General features: G+C 34.2%; 1 protein-coding gene across 1 annotated transcript in view; it reads right to left on the bottom strand.

Annotated features, from left to right (window-relative positions):
* The window catches only part of LOC149791168 (centrosomal protein of 70 kDa-like), a 77,404-nt gene that overhangs the window by 13,061 nt on the left and 44,655 nt on the right, over positions 1-19,688 (bottom strand). The window contains exons 15-17 of the mRNA XM_089969617.1: positions 16,144-16,284; positions 6,694-6,865; positions 3,631-3,745 (exon numbers count right to left, since the gene is read on the bottom strand). Of these exons, the coding sequence (XP_089825743.1) occupies positions 3,631-3,745; positions 6,694-6,865; positions 16,144-16,284 (428 nt within the window). The remainder of the gene's footprint in view (positions 1-3,630; positions 3,746-6,693; positions 6,866-16,143; positions 16,285-19,688) is intronic.

Here is a 19,688-nt window from a genome sequence, read left to right as displayed (position 1 = left end):
GCAGTAATGTAAAGAGTATGTACTATGTAGCAATGTAAAGAGCATGTGCTATGCAGCAATGCAAAGAGTATGTACTATGTAGTAATGTAAAGAGTATGTACTATGTAGTAATGTAAAGAGTATGTATGCAGTGATGTAAAGAGTATGTACTATGTAGTAATGTAAAGAGTATGTACTATGCAGTAATGTAAAGAGTATGTACTATGTAGTAATGTAAAGAGTATGTACTATGTAGTAATGTAAGGAGTCTGTAATATGTAGTAATGTAAAGAGTATATACGCAGTAATGTAAAGAGCATGTACTATGTACTAATGTAAAGAGTATGTAATATGTAGTAATGTAAAGAGTATATATGCAGTAATGTAAAGAGTATGTACTATGCAGTAATGCAAAGAGTATGTATCATACATTATTGTAGGATACAAGCGTTCAGAGGTAAGAGGAGGTGTTTAAATCATACATTATTGTAGGAGACAAGCATTCAAATGTAGGTGTTTAAATCATACATTATTGTAGGATACAAGCATTCAAATGTAAGTATTTAAATTATACATTATTGTAAGATACAAGCATTCAAATGTAGGTGTTTAAATCATACATTATTGTAAGACACAAGCATTCAAATGTAGGTGTTTAAATTATACATTATTGTAGGATACAATTATTCAAATGTAGATCTTTAAATCATACATTATTGTAGGATACAAGCATTCAAATGTAGGTGTTTAAATCATACATTATTGTAGGATACAAGCATTCAAATGTAGGTGTTTAAATCATACATTATTGTAGGATACAAGCATTCAAATGTAGGTGTTTAAATCATACATTATTGTAGGATACAAGCATTCAAATGTAGGTGTTTAAATCATACATTATTGTAGGATACAATCATTCAAATGTAGGTGTTTAAATCATACATTATTGTAAGACACAATCATTCAAATGTAGGTGTTTAAATCATACATTATTGTAGGATACAAGCATTCAAATGTAAGTATTTAAATTATACATATGGTAGGACACAAGCATTCAAATGTAGGTGTTTAAATCATACATTATTGTAGGATACAAGCATTCAAATGTAGGTGTTTAAATCATACATTATTGTAGGATACAAGCATTCAAATGTAGGTGTTTAAATCATACATTATTGTAGGATACAAGCATTCAAATGTAGGTGTTTAAATCATACATTATTGTAGGATACAATCATTCAAATGTAGGTGTTTAAATCATACATTATTGTAAGACACAATCATTCAAATGTAGGTGTTTAAATCATACATTATTGTAGGATACAAGCATTCAAATGTAAGTATTTAAATTATACATATGGTAGGACACAAGCATTCAAATGTAGGTGTTTAAATCATACATTATTGTAGGATACAAGCATTCAAATGTAGGTGTTTAAATCATACATATAGTAGGATACAAGCATTCAAATGTAGGTGTTTAAATCATACATTATTGTAGGATACAAGCATTCAAATGTAGGTGTTTAAATCATACATTATTGTAGGATACAAGCATTCAAATGTAGGTGTTAAAATCATACATTATTGTAGGATACAAGCATTCAAATGTAGGTGTTAAAATCATACATTATCGTAGGATACAAGCATTCAAATGTAGGTGTTTAAATCATACATTATTGTAGGATACAAGCATTCAAATGTAGGTGTTTAAATCATACATTATTGTAGGATACAGGCATTCAAATGTAGGTGTTTAAATCATACATATAGTAGGATACAAGCATTCAAATGTAGGTGTTTAAATCATACATTATTGTAGGATACAAGCATTCAAATGTAGGTGTTTAAATCATACATTATTGTAGGATACAAGCATTCAAATGCAGGTGTTAAAATCATACATTATTGTAGGATACAAGCATTCAAATGTAGGTGTTTAAATCATACATTATTGTAGGATACAAGCATTCAAATGTAGGTGTTTAAATCATACATTATTGTAGGATACAAGCATTCAAATGTAGGCGTTTAAATCATACATTATTGTAGGACACAATCATTCAAATGTAGGCGTTTAAATCATACATTATTGTAGGATACAAGCATTCAAATGTAGGCGTTTAAATCATACATTATTGTAGGATACAAGCATTCAAATGTAGGTGTTAAAATCATACATTATTGTAGGATACAAGCATTCAAATGTAGGTGTTTAAATCATACATTATTGTAGGATACAAGCATTCAAATGTAGGTGTTTAAATCATACATTATTGTAGGATACAAGCATTCAAATGTAGGTGTTTATATCATACATTATTGTAGGATACAAGCAATCAAATGTAGGTGTTTAAATCATACATTATTGTAGGATACAAGCATTCAAATGTAGGTGTTTAAATCATACATTATTGTAGGATACAAGCATTCAAATGTAGGTGTTTAAATCATACATTATTGTAGGATACAAGCATTCAAATGTAGGTGTTTAAATCATACATTATTGTAGGATACAAGCATTCAAATGTAGGTGTTTAAATCATACATTATTGTAGGAAAGAAGCATTCAAATGTAGGTGTTTAAATCATACATTATTGTAGGATACAAGCATTCAAATGTAGGTGTTTAAATCATACATTATTGTAGGATACAAGCAATCAAATGTAGGTGTTTAAATCATACATTACTGTAGGATACAAGCATTCAAGTGTAGGTGTTTAAATCATACATATTGTAGGATACAAGCATTCAAATGTAGGTGTTTAAATCATACATTATTGTAGGATACAAGCATTCAAGTGTAGGTGTTTAAATCATACATATTGTAGGATACAAGCATTCAAATGTAGGTGTTTAAATCATACATTATTGTAGGATACAAGCATTCAAATGTAGGTGTTTAAATCATACATTATTGTAGGATACAATCATTCAAATGTAAGTATTTAAATCATACATTATTGTAGAACACAAGCATTCAAATGTAGGTGTTTAAATCATACATTATTGTAGAACACAAGCATTCAAATGTAGGTGTTTAAATCATACATTATTGTAGGACACAAGCATTCAAATGTAGGTGTTTAAATCATACATTATTGTAGGACACAAGCATTCAAATGTAGGTGTTTAAATCATACATTATTGTAGAACACAAGCAATCAAATGTATCTGTTTAAATCATACATTATTGTAGGATACAAGCATTCAAATGTAGGTGTTTAAGTCATACATTATTGTAGGATACAAGCATTCAAGTGTAGGTGTTTAAATCATACATTATTGTAGAACACAAGCATTTAAATGTAGGTGTTTAAATCACACATTATTGTAGGATACAAGCATTCAAATGTAGGTGTTTAAATCATACATTATTGTAGAACACAAGCATTTAAATGTAGGTGTTTAAATCATACATTATTGTAAGACACAAGCATTCAAATGTAAGTATTTAAATCATACATTATTGTAGAACACAAGCATTCAAATGTAGGTGTTTAAATTATACATTATTGTAGGATGGTTGAATTACAACCTCACTGTAAGCATTCAAATGTAGGCATTTAAATCATACATTATTGTAAGTTGCATGAACTACAACCTCATCATAAGCATTGAAATAGAAAATCAAAAGAGTGTATATTCACCCATCCAGATCCTCTGTCTGCAAGAGTTGTTTCAGCTGCTGAACTGTTGTACTTTGGTGAGCTGTAAAGAGTCGACCGACTGCATCCACTATTGCTGAAGACTTACATGTTGGACCTATAATTAATACACGCATGTTATTTTGAATCAAATAACCATGTCTATAAAGATTTGTTCTAAATACATGATATTTTGAATCAAATAAACATGTCTATATGGATGTCTAAATGCCTGTTATTTTGAATCAGACAACCATGTCTGTAAGGATGTGTCTAGATGCATGTTATTTTGAATCAAATAACCATGTCTATAAGGATGTCTAAATGCATGTTATTTTGAATCAAATAACCATGTCTATAAGGAAGTCTAAATGCATGTTATTTTGAATCAAATAACCATGTCTATAACAATGTGTCTAGATGCATGTTATTTTGAATCAGACAATAATGTCTATAATGATGTGTTTCAATGGACATTACTTTGAATCAAACAACCATGTCTAAAAGGATGTGTCTAAATGCATGTTATTTTGAACCAAACATAACTACTTTAATTTGTATAACTGCTCTTTGTGAACTGCTTGTGTGTCATATTGCAGAACAATGGGATTTTAGTGTGTGTGTGTGTGTGTGTTTTGTATTCTAGAACAATTGGATATGAATATGCTGGTGTACATTACATTCCAGACTAAATTAAAAAATAAGGCCTACACACACAGAAAAATAAGAAAAGAACAACACACAAATACAGACAATTTAGGAGATAGAAAGACACAACTGCAGACATTCTGAAGATAGAAAGACACAATTACGGACATTTTGGTAGATAGAAAGGGACTCAAGTACAGATATTTTGGTAGTAGAAAGACACACAAGTACAGATATTCTGGTAGTAGAAAGACACACAAGTACAGATATTTGGTAGTTAGACACAAGAACAGATATTCTGGTTGTAGAAAGACAAAAGTACAGATATTTTGGTAGTTAGACACAAGTACAGATATTCTGGTAGTATAAAGAGACTCAAGTACAGATATTTTATTAGACAGAAAGACACACAAATACAGACATTTTGGTAGACAGAAAGACACACAAATACAGACATTTTGGAAGATAAAAAGTCACAAGTAGAGACATTTCTGGTAGATATAATGACATACTAATACAGACATTTTGGTAGACAGAAAGGCACACAAATAAAGACATGTTGGTAAGTAGATAGATAAACAAATATAGACATGTTTGCAGGTACAAAGACATTCAAATAAAGACATTTTGATAGGCAGAAAGACGGAAGAGAGATTGTATTGATGTGTATATATTTTTTGTAACTTTGGAAGATGATTATGCCTATACTGTGTGTAATTCTGGTCATGACTGCAAACTGTATCAATTGGCCTTATACAAAGAAAATAATATATAGTTCATTTTTTGTCCATGGGTATAGGTTCTATTTTTTTATATAGATATTAAATGATAAATAGGTGTTGACAAGTTAAATTTAACCGATATCTTGAAACTGAAATTCATTCTGAATATTTAATTCTTTTTTACTTGCATAGAATCTTTTGTGGATTATCCTGGAATCAATTCATAATACCGTAAGTTCCTCTTACATTTTCAGTTATAACTTTGATCATTAAATTATTTAGTAAGTTTTACAAAACTTGTTGAATTTGCATATTTCTGCTACTTACTTTACCAGCATATCAAGATTCAGTAAGTACATAGATAACAACTTTCATAAATAATTCATTCAACATAGATATAGTCAAATCAAGATTCAGTAAAACATAGTATCAACTGTCATAAATAATTCATTCAACATTCATATGTTCATTAACATGCATGAATCTTGTTCATCACTGAACTCATCCAAGACACTGATGAGTACAATACAAGATACTGATGAGGACAATATAAGATACTGATGAGGACAATACAAGATACTGATGAGGACAATATAAGATACTGATGAGGACAATCCAAGATACCGATGAGGACAATATAAGATACTGATGAGGATAATATAAGATACTGATGAGGACAATACAAGATACTGATGAGGACAATATAAGATACTGATGAGGACAATACAAGATACTGATGAGGACAATATAAGGTACTGATGAGGACAATACAAGATACTGATGAGGACGATATATGATACTGATGAGGACAATCCAAGATACTGATGAGGACAATCCAAGATACTGATGAAGACAATATAAGATGTTGATGAGGACAATATAAGATACTGATGAAGACAATCCAAGATACTGATGAGGACAATATAAGATACTGATGAGGACAATCCAAGATACTGATGAGGACAATCCAAGATACTGATGAGGGCAATATAAGATACTGATGAGGACAATACAAGACACTGATGAGGACAATATAATTCCATATTACAAATGAAATCAAAATTGGATTAGAGAAACTGGTCTCCATAGTAGTAAAAGGCAACTGTTGACAACAGACAGAACAACACCATGAGTTCACTTTGCCTTATGGTCTGGAGAATTAATGTGGTTAACATTTTTTTTCACTGGGAAGGGTTGAATGTGCAAAGTAATGAACGTTCTGCTAATACATTATGATCATGTAATGTATTTTATGTCAGGGTTGGATATAACATGTACTATATATAGATCTGGATGTACAGTTTATACCAAGTATATAACATATATATAGATCTGGATGTACAGTTTATACCAAGTATATATACTATATATAGATCTGGATGTACAGTTTATACCAAGTATATAACATATATATATATATCTGGATGTACAGTTTATACCAAGTATATATATATATATATATATATATATAGATCTGGATGTACTTTTTTAATCTGAGATAGATATATGCTATACATGGCACTACATGTAATTTCTTAAACCAGACATATACTATATAGATCTAGATGTACTTAACTTAAACCAGACATATACTATATAGATCTAGATGTACTTACTTAAGCCAGACATATACTATATAGATCTAGATATACTTACTTAAGCCAGACATATACTACATAGATCTAGATGTACTTACTTAAGCCAAGCAGATTCCTAAGGGTGTTGAGAACATTGTGAACTTCTCCCAGTTTGGTGTACACATCATTCATCCGGGCATAAACCCCCGATATGGACGGTATGTCAAAGAGGGTCTGGATATGCTGTACAATATTTTCAAGCACTGTTCTGGATATCCGATCCTTGTTCTCCTGTTGAAAAATTAATTAAACATTTTTAGTTGGTGAGCACATGTATCATTGACTTTAGATTTAATTTTTTTTTATCACAACTGCCGCATTTTATGAGCTCATAAACTCATATATTGTTGCTTTTTATTACAGAAGCAGTGCAAATTCTAGCATCGTTGAACAAGAGAGTCTTCGAGAAGCTTTTATATGACCTTTCAACTTTTCATGAGTCTTGGTGAAATACGGTTGTTACTGTTATAAGTTGAAGCTAAAGTGGCTCTTGTTTGCATTTAGCAGGAACAGTGAACACTTCAATATGGTGATCCTGTGGGTTAGGGTAAATAAAAATCAAATTTGGGTCCTGATAATCCTATGCTTCATGGTAATCCCATGCTTGATGATAATCCATGATTGATTATGGACCTATCCTTAATGATAATCCCAAGCTTGATGATAATCCCATTCTTGATGGTAATCCCATGCTTGATGGTAATCCCATGCTTGATTATAAACCTATGCTTAATAATAATTGCATGCTTCATAATAGTCCAAAGTTTAATGATAAACCCATGCTTGATGGTAATCCCAAGCTTAATGATAATCCCATTCTTGATGGTAATCCTTTGCTTAATGATAAACTCTTGCTTGATGATAATCCATTGCTTGATGATAATGCCATGCTTGATGATAATCCCATACTTAATAATAATCCCAAGTGTGATGATAATCCCATGTGTGATGATAATTCCATGTTTGATGGTAATCCCTTCATTAATGATAATAATCCCATGCTTGATGATAATCCACTGTATGATGATAATCCACTGTGTGATGATAATCTCATGCTTGATGACGAGCCCATGCCTGATGATAATCTCATGCTTGTTGATAAACCAATGCTTAATGATAATGCCATGTGTGAAAATAATGTTATGTTTGATGATAATCCCATGCTTGCTGATAATCCCATACTTAATGATAAACCCATGCTTAATGAGAATTCCATGCTTGATGATAATCCCTGATAATCCCATGCTTAATGAGAATCCCATGCTTGATGATAATCCCATGCTTGATGATAATCCTATGCCTATGATTGGTCATGGGCTAAGTATTTCAACATCATTAGCCATGGGCTTTTGATTGGTTGTTGTTGTTGTTGTTGTAGGGTTTAACGCCATTTTTCAGCACAAGATAGGCTATACATGGCGGCCAGTATAATTGGTGGAGGAAGAACCCTGGAAAATCCCCGGTAAGAACCACCGACCCACGAGAAGCTACTGGCAGGCTTTCTCACGTACAAACGTTAGCCGAGGCTGAGACTCGAACTCACGCAGACAGAGGTGAGATGGCAGTGATCCGTAATGGTGAGTGCTTTAGACCACTCGGCCGCTCGGGGCCCCAGCCTATGATTGGTCATGTGCTAAGTGTTTCAACATCATTAGCCATGGGCCTAAGACTGGTCATGGGCTAAGTGTTTTGACATCATCAGTCATGGCCATAGTGTTTTGACATCATCAGCTATGGGCTTATGATTGGTCATGGGCTTAGTGTTTTGACATCATCAGCCATGGCCCTATGATTGGTCATGGCCTTAGTTTTTTGACATCATTAGTCATGGGCCTATGATTGGTCATGGGCTAAGAGTTTTGACATCATCAGCCATGGGCCTATGATTGGTCATGGGCTAAGTGTTTTGACATCATCAGCCATGGGCCTATGATTGGTCATGGGCTTAGTGTTTTGACATCATCAGCTGTGGGCCTATGATTGGTCATGGCCTTAGTTTTTTGACATCATCAGTCATGGGCCTTTGATTGGCCAAGGGCTAAGTGTTTTGACATCATCAGTCATGGGCCTATGATTGGTCATGGGTTAAGTGTTTTGACATCATCAGCCATGGGCCTAAGATTGGTCATGGCCTTAGTGTTATGACATCATCAGCCATGGGACTATGATTGGTCAAGGGCTTAGCGTTCTGACATTATTAGCAATGGGCTTACAATTGGTCATGGGCTAAGTGTTTTGACATCATCAGCCATGGAACTATGATGGGTCATGGGTTAAGTGTTTTGACATCTTCAGTCATGGGACCATGATTGGTCATGGGTTAAGTGTTTTGACATCATCAGCCATGGGCCTATGATTGGTCATGGCCTTAGTGTTTTGACATCATCTGTCATGGGCTTAGTATTTTGACTTCATCAGCCATGGGCCTACAACTGGTCATGGGTTAAGTGTTTTGACATCATTAGCCATGGGTCTATGACTGGTCATGGGTTAAGTGTTTTGACATCATCAGTCATGGGCTTAGTATTTTGACTTCATCAGTCATGGGCTTAGTATTTTGACTTCATCAGCCATGAGACTATGATTGGTCATGGCCTTAGTGTTTTGACATCATCTGTCATGGGCTTAGTATTTTGACTTCATCAGCCATGGGCCTACAACTGGTCATGGGTTAAGTGTTTTGACATCATTAGCCATGGGTCTATGACTGGTCATGGGTTAAGTGTTTTGACATCATCAGTCATGGGCTTAGTATTTTGACTTCATCAGCCATGGGACTATGATTGGTCATGGGTTAAGTGTTCTGACATCATCAGTCATGGGACTATGATTGGCCATGGGCTAAGTGTTCTGACATCATCAGTTATAGGCCTATGATTGGTCATGGGCTTAATGTTTTGACATCATCAGTTATGGCCTTAGTGTTTTGACATCATCAGTTATGGCCTTAGTGTTTTGACATCATCAGCCATGGGCCTAAGATTGGTCATGGCCTTAGTGTTTTGACATCATCAGCCATGGGACTATGATTGGTCATGGCCTTAGTGTTTTGTAATCATCAGCCATGGGCCTATGATTGGTCATGGGCTTTGTGTTTTGAAATCATCAGTCATGGGCCTATGATTGGTCATGGGCTAAGTGTTTTGACATCATCAGTAATGGGCCTATCATTGGTCATGGCCTTAGTGTTTTGACATCATCAGCCATGGGCCTATGATTGGTCATGGCCTTAGTGTTTTGACATCATCAGCCATGATCTTATGATTGGTCATGGGCTAAGTGTTTTGACATTATCAGGCATGGGCCTATGACTGGTCATGGACTAATTTTTTTGACATCATTAGCAATGGGCCTACGATTGGTCATGGGCTAAGTGTTTTGACTTCATCAGCCATGGGCCTAAGATTGGTCATGGGTTAAGTGTTTTGACATCATTAGCTATGGGCCTATGACTGGTCATGGGTTAAGTGTTTTGACATCATCAGTCATGGGTTTAGTATTTTGACTTCATCAGCCATGGGACTATGATTGGTCATGGGTTAAGTGTTTTGACATCATCAGCCATGGGACTATGATTGGTAATGGATTAAGTGTTTTGACATCATCAGCCATGGTCCTATGACTGGTCATGTGCTTAGTGTTTTGACATCATCAGCCATGGGCCTATGATTGGTCATGTGCTTAGTGTTTTGACATCATTAGCCATCGGCCTATGATTGGTCATGGCCTTAGTGTTTTGACAACATCATTTATGGACCTATGATTGGTCATGGGCTTAATGTCCATTCTCTCAAACCAAATATAGTTTGGGTTGCTAATTATAGTAACAAAAGTAAAGGTACTACCAAAAATATTTTGATGGTGTTGAGTGTAGACACACATCGAACATATAAGATCAGTAGATGGATAAATATGCAGTAGCCAATAGTCACATGATACGAGTCTCAAACTGTACTCATTATTCTTTGTTTCACTTGCTCCTGACATTGACAGATATAGTCTTTGATCTTACTTGGAAACATGTTTTGGGGATATTTTTACATGAACTAAATGAGTACTCAAGAGCTAATTTTATTAGCCAGGTAATTATGAATGGGCAGTTACCCGACTTCACGGGTACATGTTAACAGCTTTATCCATTGTCCAGTGGGATACAAGGATGGTTTTATTAGCCAGGTAATTATGAATGGGGAGTTACCCGACTTCACGGGTACATGTTAACGGCTTTATCCATTGTCCCGTGGGATACAAGGATGGTGGGTGTGGAGCAAAATATATTGAAGTCTGGTAGCTCAGAAACCCACAAAGTTATTACCTAGCATCTAGCAGTATATGAAGATGTTGGGTCTGCCCTACCATACATTGAACTATGGTAGCTAAGTTGTCTATGGTATGATTTCAAGAAATATTCAGTATTTTTTTTAAATATATAAAAATACATTCCAATGTATGTTAATTGTAAATTAATTATCAATTTAAAATTAGGTGAACTTTTCAATACTTTTTTTTAAATATGCAAAAGTACTTTTCAATGTGTGTTAATTATAAATAACTGTTAATGACACAGTAGGAGGTGAATGAATTGGACTTCAAACTAATAGTGTCGTATTCATGACCCTATTTTTATTTCTTGGACTAATGAATTGAACCTAAGTGAATATTTTCATGTACAGTCTCATATTCAATTTTTCATTCGTTGGACTCGGTAGGCATTACTAATCAAAGTACAAAAACACTGATGGCTTGTAGCATCCAAGTGATACTAATTTACATAAGATTAAGTGGAAGAATATAACTCTGGAAAAACTGCTATTCATGATTATATTTACAATTGTAAACAGACTGTGCTCTTCAAGGTCCTATTTACTATTGTAAACAGACTGTGATCTTCATGGTCCTATTTATCATTGTAAACAGACTGCACTCTTCCTGGTGCTATTTACTATTGTAAACAGACTGCACTCTTCATGGTCCTATTTACTACTGTAAACAGACTGCACTCTTCCTGGTGCTATTTACTATTGTAAACAGACTGCACTCTTCATGGTCCTATTTACTACTGCAAACAGACTGCACTCTTCATGGTCCTATTTATTATTGTAAACAGACTGCACTCTTCATGGTCCTATTTACTATTGTAAACAGACTGCACTCTTCATGGTCTTATTTACTACTGTAAACAGACTGCACTCTTCATGGTCCTATTTACTACTGTAAACAGACTGCACTCTTCATGGTCCTATTTACTATTGTAAACAGACTGCACTCTTCATGGTCCTATTTACTATTGTAAACAGACTGTACTCTTCATGGTCCTATTTATTATTGTAAACAGACTGCACTCTTCCTGGTCTTATTTACTATTGTAAACAGACTGCACTCTTCATGGTCCTATTTATTATTGTAAACAGACTGCACTCTTCATGGTCCTATTTATTACTGTAAACAGACTGCACTCTTCATGGTCCTATTTACTACTGTAAACAGACTGCACTCTTCATGGTCCTATTTACTATTGCAAACAGACTGCACTCTTCATGGTCCTATTTACTATTGTAAACAGACTGCACTTTTCATGGTCCTATTTACTATTGTAAACAGACTGCACTCTTCCTTGTCTTATTTACTATTGTAAACAGACTGCACTCTTCATGGTCCTATTTACTATTGTAAACAGACTGCACTCTTCATGGTCCTATTTATTATTGTAAACAGACTGCACTCTTCCTGGTCTTATTTACTATTGTAAACAGACTGCACTCTTCATGGTCCTATTTATTATTGTAAACAGACTGCACTCTTCATGATCCTATTTATTATTGCAAACAGACTGCACTCTTCATGGTCCTATTTACTATTGTAAACAGACTGCACTCTTCATGGTCCTATTTACTATTGTAAACAGACTGCACTCTTCCTAGTCTTATTTACTATTGTAAACAGACTGCACTCTTCATGGTCCTATTTATTATTGTAAACAGACTGCACTCTTCATGATCCTATTTATTATTGCAAACAGACTGCACTCTTCATGGTCCTATTTACTATTGTAAACAGACTGCACTCTTCATGGTCCTATTTACTATTGTAAACAGACTGCACTCTTCCTAGTCTTATTTACTATTGTAAACAGACTGCACTCTTCATGGTCCTATTTATTATTGTAAACAGACTGCATTCTTCATGGTCCTATTTATTATTGTAAACAGACTGCACTCTTCCTGGTCTTATTTACTATTGTAAACAGACTGCACTCTTTATGGTCCTATTTACTATTGTAAACAGACTGCACTCTTTATGGTCCTATTTACTACTGTAAACAGACTGCACTCTTCATGGTCCTATTTACTACTGTAAACAGACTGCACTCTTTATGGTCCTATTTACTATTGTAAACAGACTGTACTCTTCATGGTCCTATTTACTATTGTAAACAGACTGCACTCTTTATGGTCCTATTTACTATTGTAACCAGACTGCACTCTTTATGGTCTTATTTACTATTGTAAACAGACTGTACTCTTCATGGTCCTATTTACTATTGTAAACAGACTGTACTCTTTATGGTCCTATTTACTATTGTAAACAGACTGCACTCTTTATGGTCCTATTTACTATTGTAAACAGACTGTACTCTTCATGGTCCTATTTACTATTGTAAACAGACTGCACTCTTTATGGTCTTATTTACTATTGCAAACAGACTGTACTCTTCATGGTCCTATTTACTATTGTAAACAGACTGTACTCTTCATGGTCCTATTTACTATTGTAAACAGACTGCACTCTTCATGGTCCTATTTACTATTGTAAACAGACTGCACTCTTCATGGTCCTATTTACTATTGTAAACAGACTGCACTCTTTATGGTCCTATTTACTATTGTAAACAGACTGTACTCTTCATGGTGCTATTTACTATTGTAAACAGACTGCACTCTTCATGGTCCTATTTATTACTGTAAACAGACTGCACTCTTCATGGTCCTATTTACTACTGTAAACAGACTGCACTCTTCATGGTCCTATTTACTACTGTAAACAGACTGCACTCTTCATGGTCCTATTTACTATTGCAAACAGACTGCACTCTTCATGGTCCTATTTACTATTGTAAACAGACTGCACTTTTCATGGTCCTATTTACTATTGTAAACAGACTGCACTCTTCCTTGTCTTATTTACTATTGTAAACAGACTGCACTCTTCATGGTCCTATTTACTATTGTAAACAGACTGCACTCTTCATGGTCCTATTTATTATTGTAAACAGACTGCACTCTTCCTGGTCTTATTTACTATTGTAAACAGACTGCACTCTTCATGGTCCTATTTATTATTGTAAACAGACTGCACTCTTCATGATCCTATTTATTATTGCAAACAGACTGCACTCTTCATGGTCCTATTTACTATTGTAAACAGACTGCACTCTTCATGGTCCTATTTACTATTGTAAACAGACTGCACTCTTCCTAGTCTTATTTACTATTGTAAACAGACTGCACTCTTCATGGTCCTATTTACTACTGCAAACAGACTGCACTCTTCATGGTCCTATTTATTATTGTAAACAGACTGCATTCTTCATGGTCCTATTTATTATTGTAAACAGACTGCACTCTTCCTGGTCTTATTTACTATTGTAAACAGACTGCACTCTTTATGGTCCTATTTACTATTGTAAACAGACTGCACTCTTTATGGTCCTATTTACTACTGTAAACAGACTGCACTCTTCATGGTCCTATTTACTACTGTAAACAGACTGCACTCTTTATGGTCCTATTTACTATTGTAAACAGACTGCACTCTTTATGGTCCTATTTACTATTGTAAACAGACTGCACTCTTTATGGTCTTATTTACTATTGTAAACAGACTGCACTCTTCCTGGTCTTATTTACTATTGTAAACAGACTGCACTCTTTATGGTCCTATTTACTGCTGCAAACAGACTGCACTCTTCATGGTCCTATTTACTATTGTAAACAGACTGCACTCTTCATGATCCTTTATTATAAACAGACAGCACTCTTCATGATCCTTTATTGTAAACAGACAGCACTCTTCATTGTCCTTTATTGGTGGCACTCTACAGATTTGTATTTTGCATAGGGTTAGGATTTTAAAGAAAAAGAATATCCCCGGCTTTCCTCACTGGTCATACTGGTTATTTAAAAAAGACCTTGTATAATGCAAACAGCCTTTAATTCCCTTTATTTTGGTGTATGATTGATGTGTGTACTATGGGTTATAGAGTATACAGCTTGGCCTTACTTTAGATGTGCACCTTTCAAAAAAGTGCTAGCTCTGCTTTGTCATTTTCACTTCCTGAACTTCAGAGGTAAATTGTATAAAAAAGAGCCAATGATCTTTTTTACATTTTATATATTTGGTAATTCATTCATTGCACTTTCTGAAGCTGGTATTGTCTAGTCTGGAAAATTCATTTTCCCTATTTTAATAGCTGCTATGTATAGACTTTAGACTAATTCAGGCTGATTTTTTAACACAAGGGAGCAGTCATTTTAGTTAGCAGTGTGCTTAAATCATGTGAAATTTCCAAAAGTACAATATCCAAAGAAATATCATCTACATTACATTACTGTAGCATATAGGTATGCCAACATTCTCTCCACTGTGCATGTTTCAAATGCGAACTACTTCACCTTACATACGTCACTCTCTCTAAAGTACATATTCATTGGTGAGCGCCCCCACTGTAAACAGACTGCACTCTTCCTGGTCTTATTTATTATTGCAGACAGACTGCACTCTTCATGATCTTTATTGTAAACAGACTGCACTCTTCATGATCCTTTATTGTAAACAGACTGCACTCTTCATTGTCCTTTATTGTAAACAGACTGAACTCTTCCTGGTCTTATTTACTATTGTAAACAGACTGTACTATTCATGGTCCTATTTATTATTGTAAACAGACTGCACTCTTCATGGTCCTTTATTGTAAACAGACTGCACTCTTCCTGGTCTTATTTATTACTGTAAACAGACTGCTCTAAAAAAATTTCTTAATAGTTATATAGTTTCTTTTCTTTTTACATTACTAGAGAATTTTTATCAACATCTGAAACATTGGAGAAAATATTGTGGTGATTTACTTTTAAAAGAATTTCTTATTATGCATCAAGTATTACAATCAATGAAAAACTAACCAAGGGAGAAAACTACTATCAGGGCTAATCATTTGTCTAAATTGTAATTGCCTTATTCTACAGATAAAGTTGACCTGAAAGGCCATAAAAACTATAGTTTGTTACTAATTTTAGTAAGGCCATAAAGTTTGTTACTATTATTATTAATACAAACTATATTTAGTAAGATAGAAATGGACACTATGTCATAGTGCAAGGAGGGTCTGAAATTGTTTGAAGCCAAAAAACTTAAATGCTGTCACCACTAAAATAGGTATACTGTGTCTCACTATCCACTGATGCAATCGAGGCAAAAAAGTTACAACTGTTCACACACACTGCTACACTTACCTTCTCTGCCTTAACATCATCATCATAAGTGAGCTTATCTATAGCTGTAATGATTTTGGAGACAGACGGCTCTCCAGTAAGATGAATCTTCAGCCAGGGGGCTACACGTTCACTCAGTCGGTTGAGAGACAGCTGTAGCTCCTATAAAGATAGTTCAAATGCAATTTAGTAAATAAATATCTAAGTTTTATATATGAGGAAGGGAGCTGCAGTACCAGAGATCAAGAAACATCATGTTCAGTCCCAGGATCATAGGTTTGGTACAGTTCTATGTCAGCCCCCGCCTCCATGAGTCTATGGAAACGACCAAGTTCTCACTTCTTTAGCACGATATAGCCAAGCATGTTTTAAAGTGCCATTAAAACCACCAACCATTAGTTTTGTTAGAGTGCCATTACAACCACCAACCATTAGTTTTGTTAGAGTGCCATTAAAACCACCAACCATTAGTTTTGTTAAAGTGCCATTCAAACCACCAACCATTAGTTTTGTTAGATTGCCATTAAAACCACCAACCATTAGTTTTATGGTTTTGTTAGAGTGCCATTACAACCACCAACCATTAGTTTTATTAGAGTGCCATTCAAACCACCAACCATTAGTTTTATTAGAGTGCCATTCAAACCACCAACCATTAGTTTTGTTAGAGTGCCATTACAACCACCAACCATTAGTTTTATTAGAGTGCCATTCAAACCACCAACCATTAGTTTTGTTAGAGTGCCATTCAAACCACCAACCATTAGTTTTATTAGAGTGCCATTAAAACCACCAACCATTAGTTTTGTTAGAGTGCCATTACAACCACCAACCATTAGTTTTGTTAAAGTGCCATTCAAACCACCAACCATTAGTTTTATTAGAGTGCCATTCAAACCACCAACCATTAGTTTTGTTAAAGTGCCATTCAAACCACCAACCATTAGTTTTGTTAGAGTGCCATTAAAACCACCAACCATTAGTTTTGTTAGAGTGCCATTCAAACCACCAACCATTAGTTTTGTTAGAGTGCCATTCAAACCACCAACCATTAGTTTTGTTAAAGTGCCATTCAAACCACCAACCATTAGTTTTATTAGAGTGCCATTAAAACCACCAACCATTAGTTTTATTAGAGTGCCATTAAAACCACCAACCATTAGTTTTGTTAGAGTGCCATTAAAACCACCAACCATTAGTTTTGTTAGAGTGCCATTCAAACCACCAACCATTAGTTTTGTTAAAGTGCCATTCAAACCACCAACCATTAGTTTTATTAGAGTGCCATTAAAACCACCAACCATTTGTTTTGTTAAAGTGCCATTAAAACCACCAACCATTAGTTTTGTTAGAGTGCCATTAAAACCACCAACCATTAGTTTTGTTAGAGTGCCATTAAAACCACCAACCATTAGTTTTGTTAGAGTGCCATTCAAACCACCAACCATTAGTTTTGTTAAAGTGCCATTCAAACCACCAACCATTAGTTTTATTAGAGTGCCATTAAAACCACCAACCATTTGTTTTGTTAAAGTGCCATTAAAACCACCAACCATTAGTTTTGTTAGAGTGCCATTAAAACCACCAATCATTAGTTTTGTTAAAGTGCCATTAAAACCACCAACCATTAGTTTTGAGTCATAGGTTCAAAAACTGAATGATATAAGAAAGTCCTCTTTTACAAAAAATTTTTTGTTTATCTCACAAATTAGTACAACATATATTTCATGGCAAACATGTTTTTACCTTAAACTTACTGCTTTGGAAAACTGAAAGATTTTTCTGTAAAATTTGGGAGAATTTTTTTTATTTCAACATAATCTGCCCACACATTATAAAAACCAGTCAGAACCAGTCTACTGGTGACTGGAACTGTTCAACCAGTGCAACAACCTGTTTTGATTATCTGATTAAGACACATATTTAAAGAAAGAGTTGTAAATTGATTACTTTATTGCTGTGCAATGAAATTTGCTGATTATCCAATAGAAACTGACATGTGTAAAGAAAAAGCTGTAAATTGATTACCTCATTGCTGTGAGATGATATGTGCTGATTATCCAATAGAAATTGACATGTGTAAAGAAAAAGCTGTAAATTGATCACCTTATTGCTGTGCAATGAAATGTGCTAATTATCCAATAGAAACTGACATGTGTAAAGCAAAAGCTGTAAATTGATCACCTCATTGCTGTGTAATGAAATGTGCTAATTATCCAATAGAAACTGACATGTGTAAAACAAAAAGCTGTAAATTGATCACCTCATTGCTGTGTAATTAAATGTGCTAATTATCCAATAGAAACTGACATGTGTAAAGAAAAAGCTTTAAATTGATCACGTCATTGCTGTGAGATGATATGTGCTGATTATCCAATAGAAACTGACATGTGTAAAGAAAAGCTGTAAATTGATTACCTCATTGCTGTGTAACGATATGTGCTGATTAAGATGATCTTTAGACTGATTTTTGCATACAAAAAGATGTAAATTAATTACCTCACTGATGAAATTTTGAAAGTTTAAAATGCAGGATGAGGTTTTATAAGTCGCAAAGGGATCAAAGGTCATCCTCAATGGCTTATTAGTCTTTTAAAAAAAAACATAGTTGTGATTAAAAGAATATATATATATATATATATATATATACACACACATACAAGTCTTATCTTGTTTTGCTCACCTCATGTCAAAATGCTACAATGTATATTGTTTGTAAATGCTAAAAAAATAACACCTGCTAAGAAATAATTACAGCTAATTCAACAATGCTTAAAAATGAGAGCTTAAGTATGTGCAGGCAAGTAGCAAAGGTCTAGAGTTTGCAGTGTGTGTTTCATGCAAACTGAATACTAGGATAGTATGTGGGGGCAGAAATAATATTGCCATGGATACACAGACCCCAATAATATTGCCATGGATACACAGACCCCATCATATAGAAGCAATAATTCTTCTGTAACAAAAACAACCACTTTAAAGGTCTTACATAGATCAGATCGAATGTTCTATTATTGTCGCATTCCAGTGCTGACAAGAAGGGTATTCTGCATTCCAAGTGGCTTAAGGGAAAATCCAAAACAGAAAATCACTGTGAGCCTCTAGTGTCAAACGTTTCTAATCACGATGAATGTCATCAGTGGACATCAGTCAGCAAACATGTGAAGGAAACTAAATATGACTGTTGATTTTATTAAAAAAATCTTTACAGTGAACTATCAGGTACAAGACTTCTTTTTCATTTAACTAACAATACCAATTAAAAATGACAATTAATAATACTAATTAACAACACCCTAACTCAATTTAATTATTATTTTAACATTTGCCATCAGAATCTCACTGATGTTCATAATTTGCACTTTTACTATTTGAAAAGAATACATATTATGGCAAATATTCAATTCACAAAAATGTGCAACATTCAAGTCCATAAAAAATCCTACTGATTTAGCACCCAATCAACTGACAAAATTTTTTTAATCTACCGATTTGATGTCTTGGATGTGTCACATGTGTGCAATGTGAAATTCACTAACTTCCCAGTTAAAGACAACGGTATTCAG

Source organism: Sinohyriopsis cumingii, chromosome 9, assembly GCF_028554795.1.
Source record: "Sinohyriopsis cumingii isolate HCF-2022 chromosome 9, ASM2855479v2, whole genome shotgun sequence".
In the NCBI taxonomy this organism is placed as follows: Eukaryota; Metazoa; Mollusca; class Bivalvia; order Unionida; family Unionidae; genus Sinohyriopsis; species Sinohyriopsis cumingii.
Note: the sequence above shows the minus strand (reverse complement) of the source record. Positions and strands in the feature narration are given on the sequence as shown.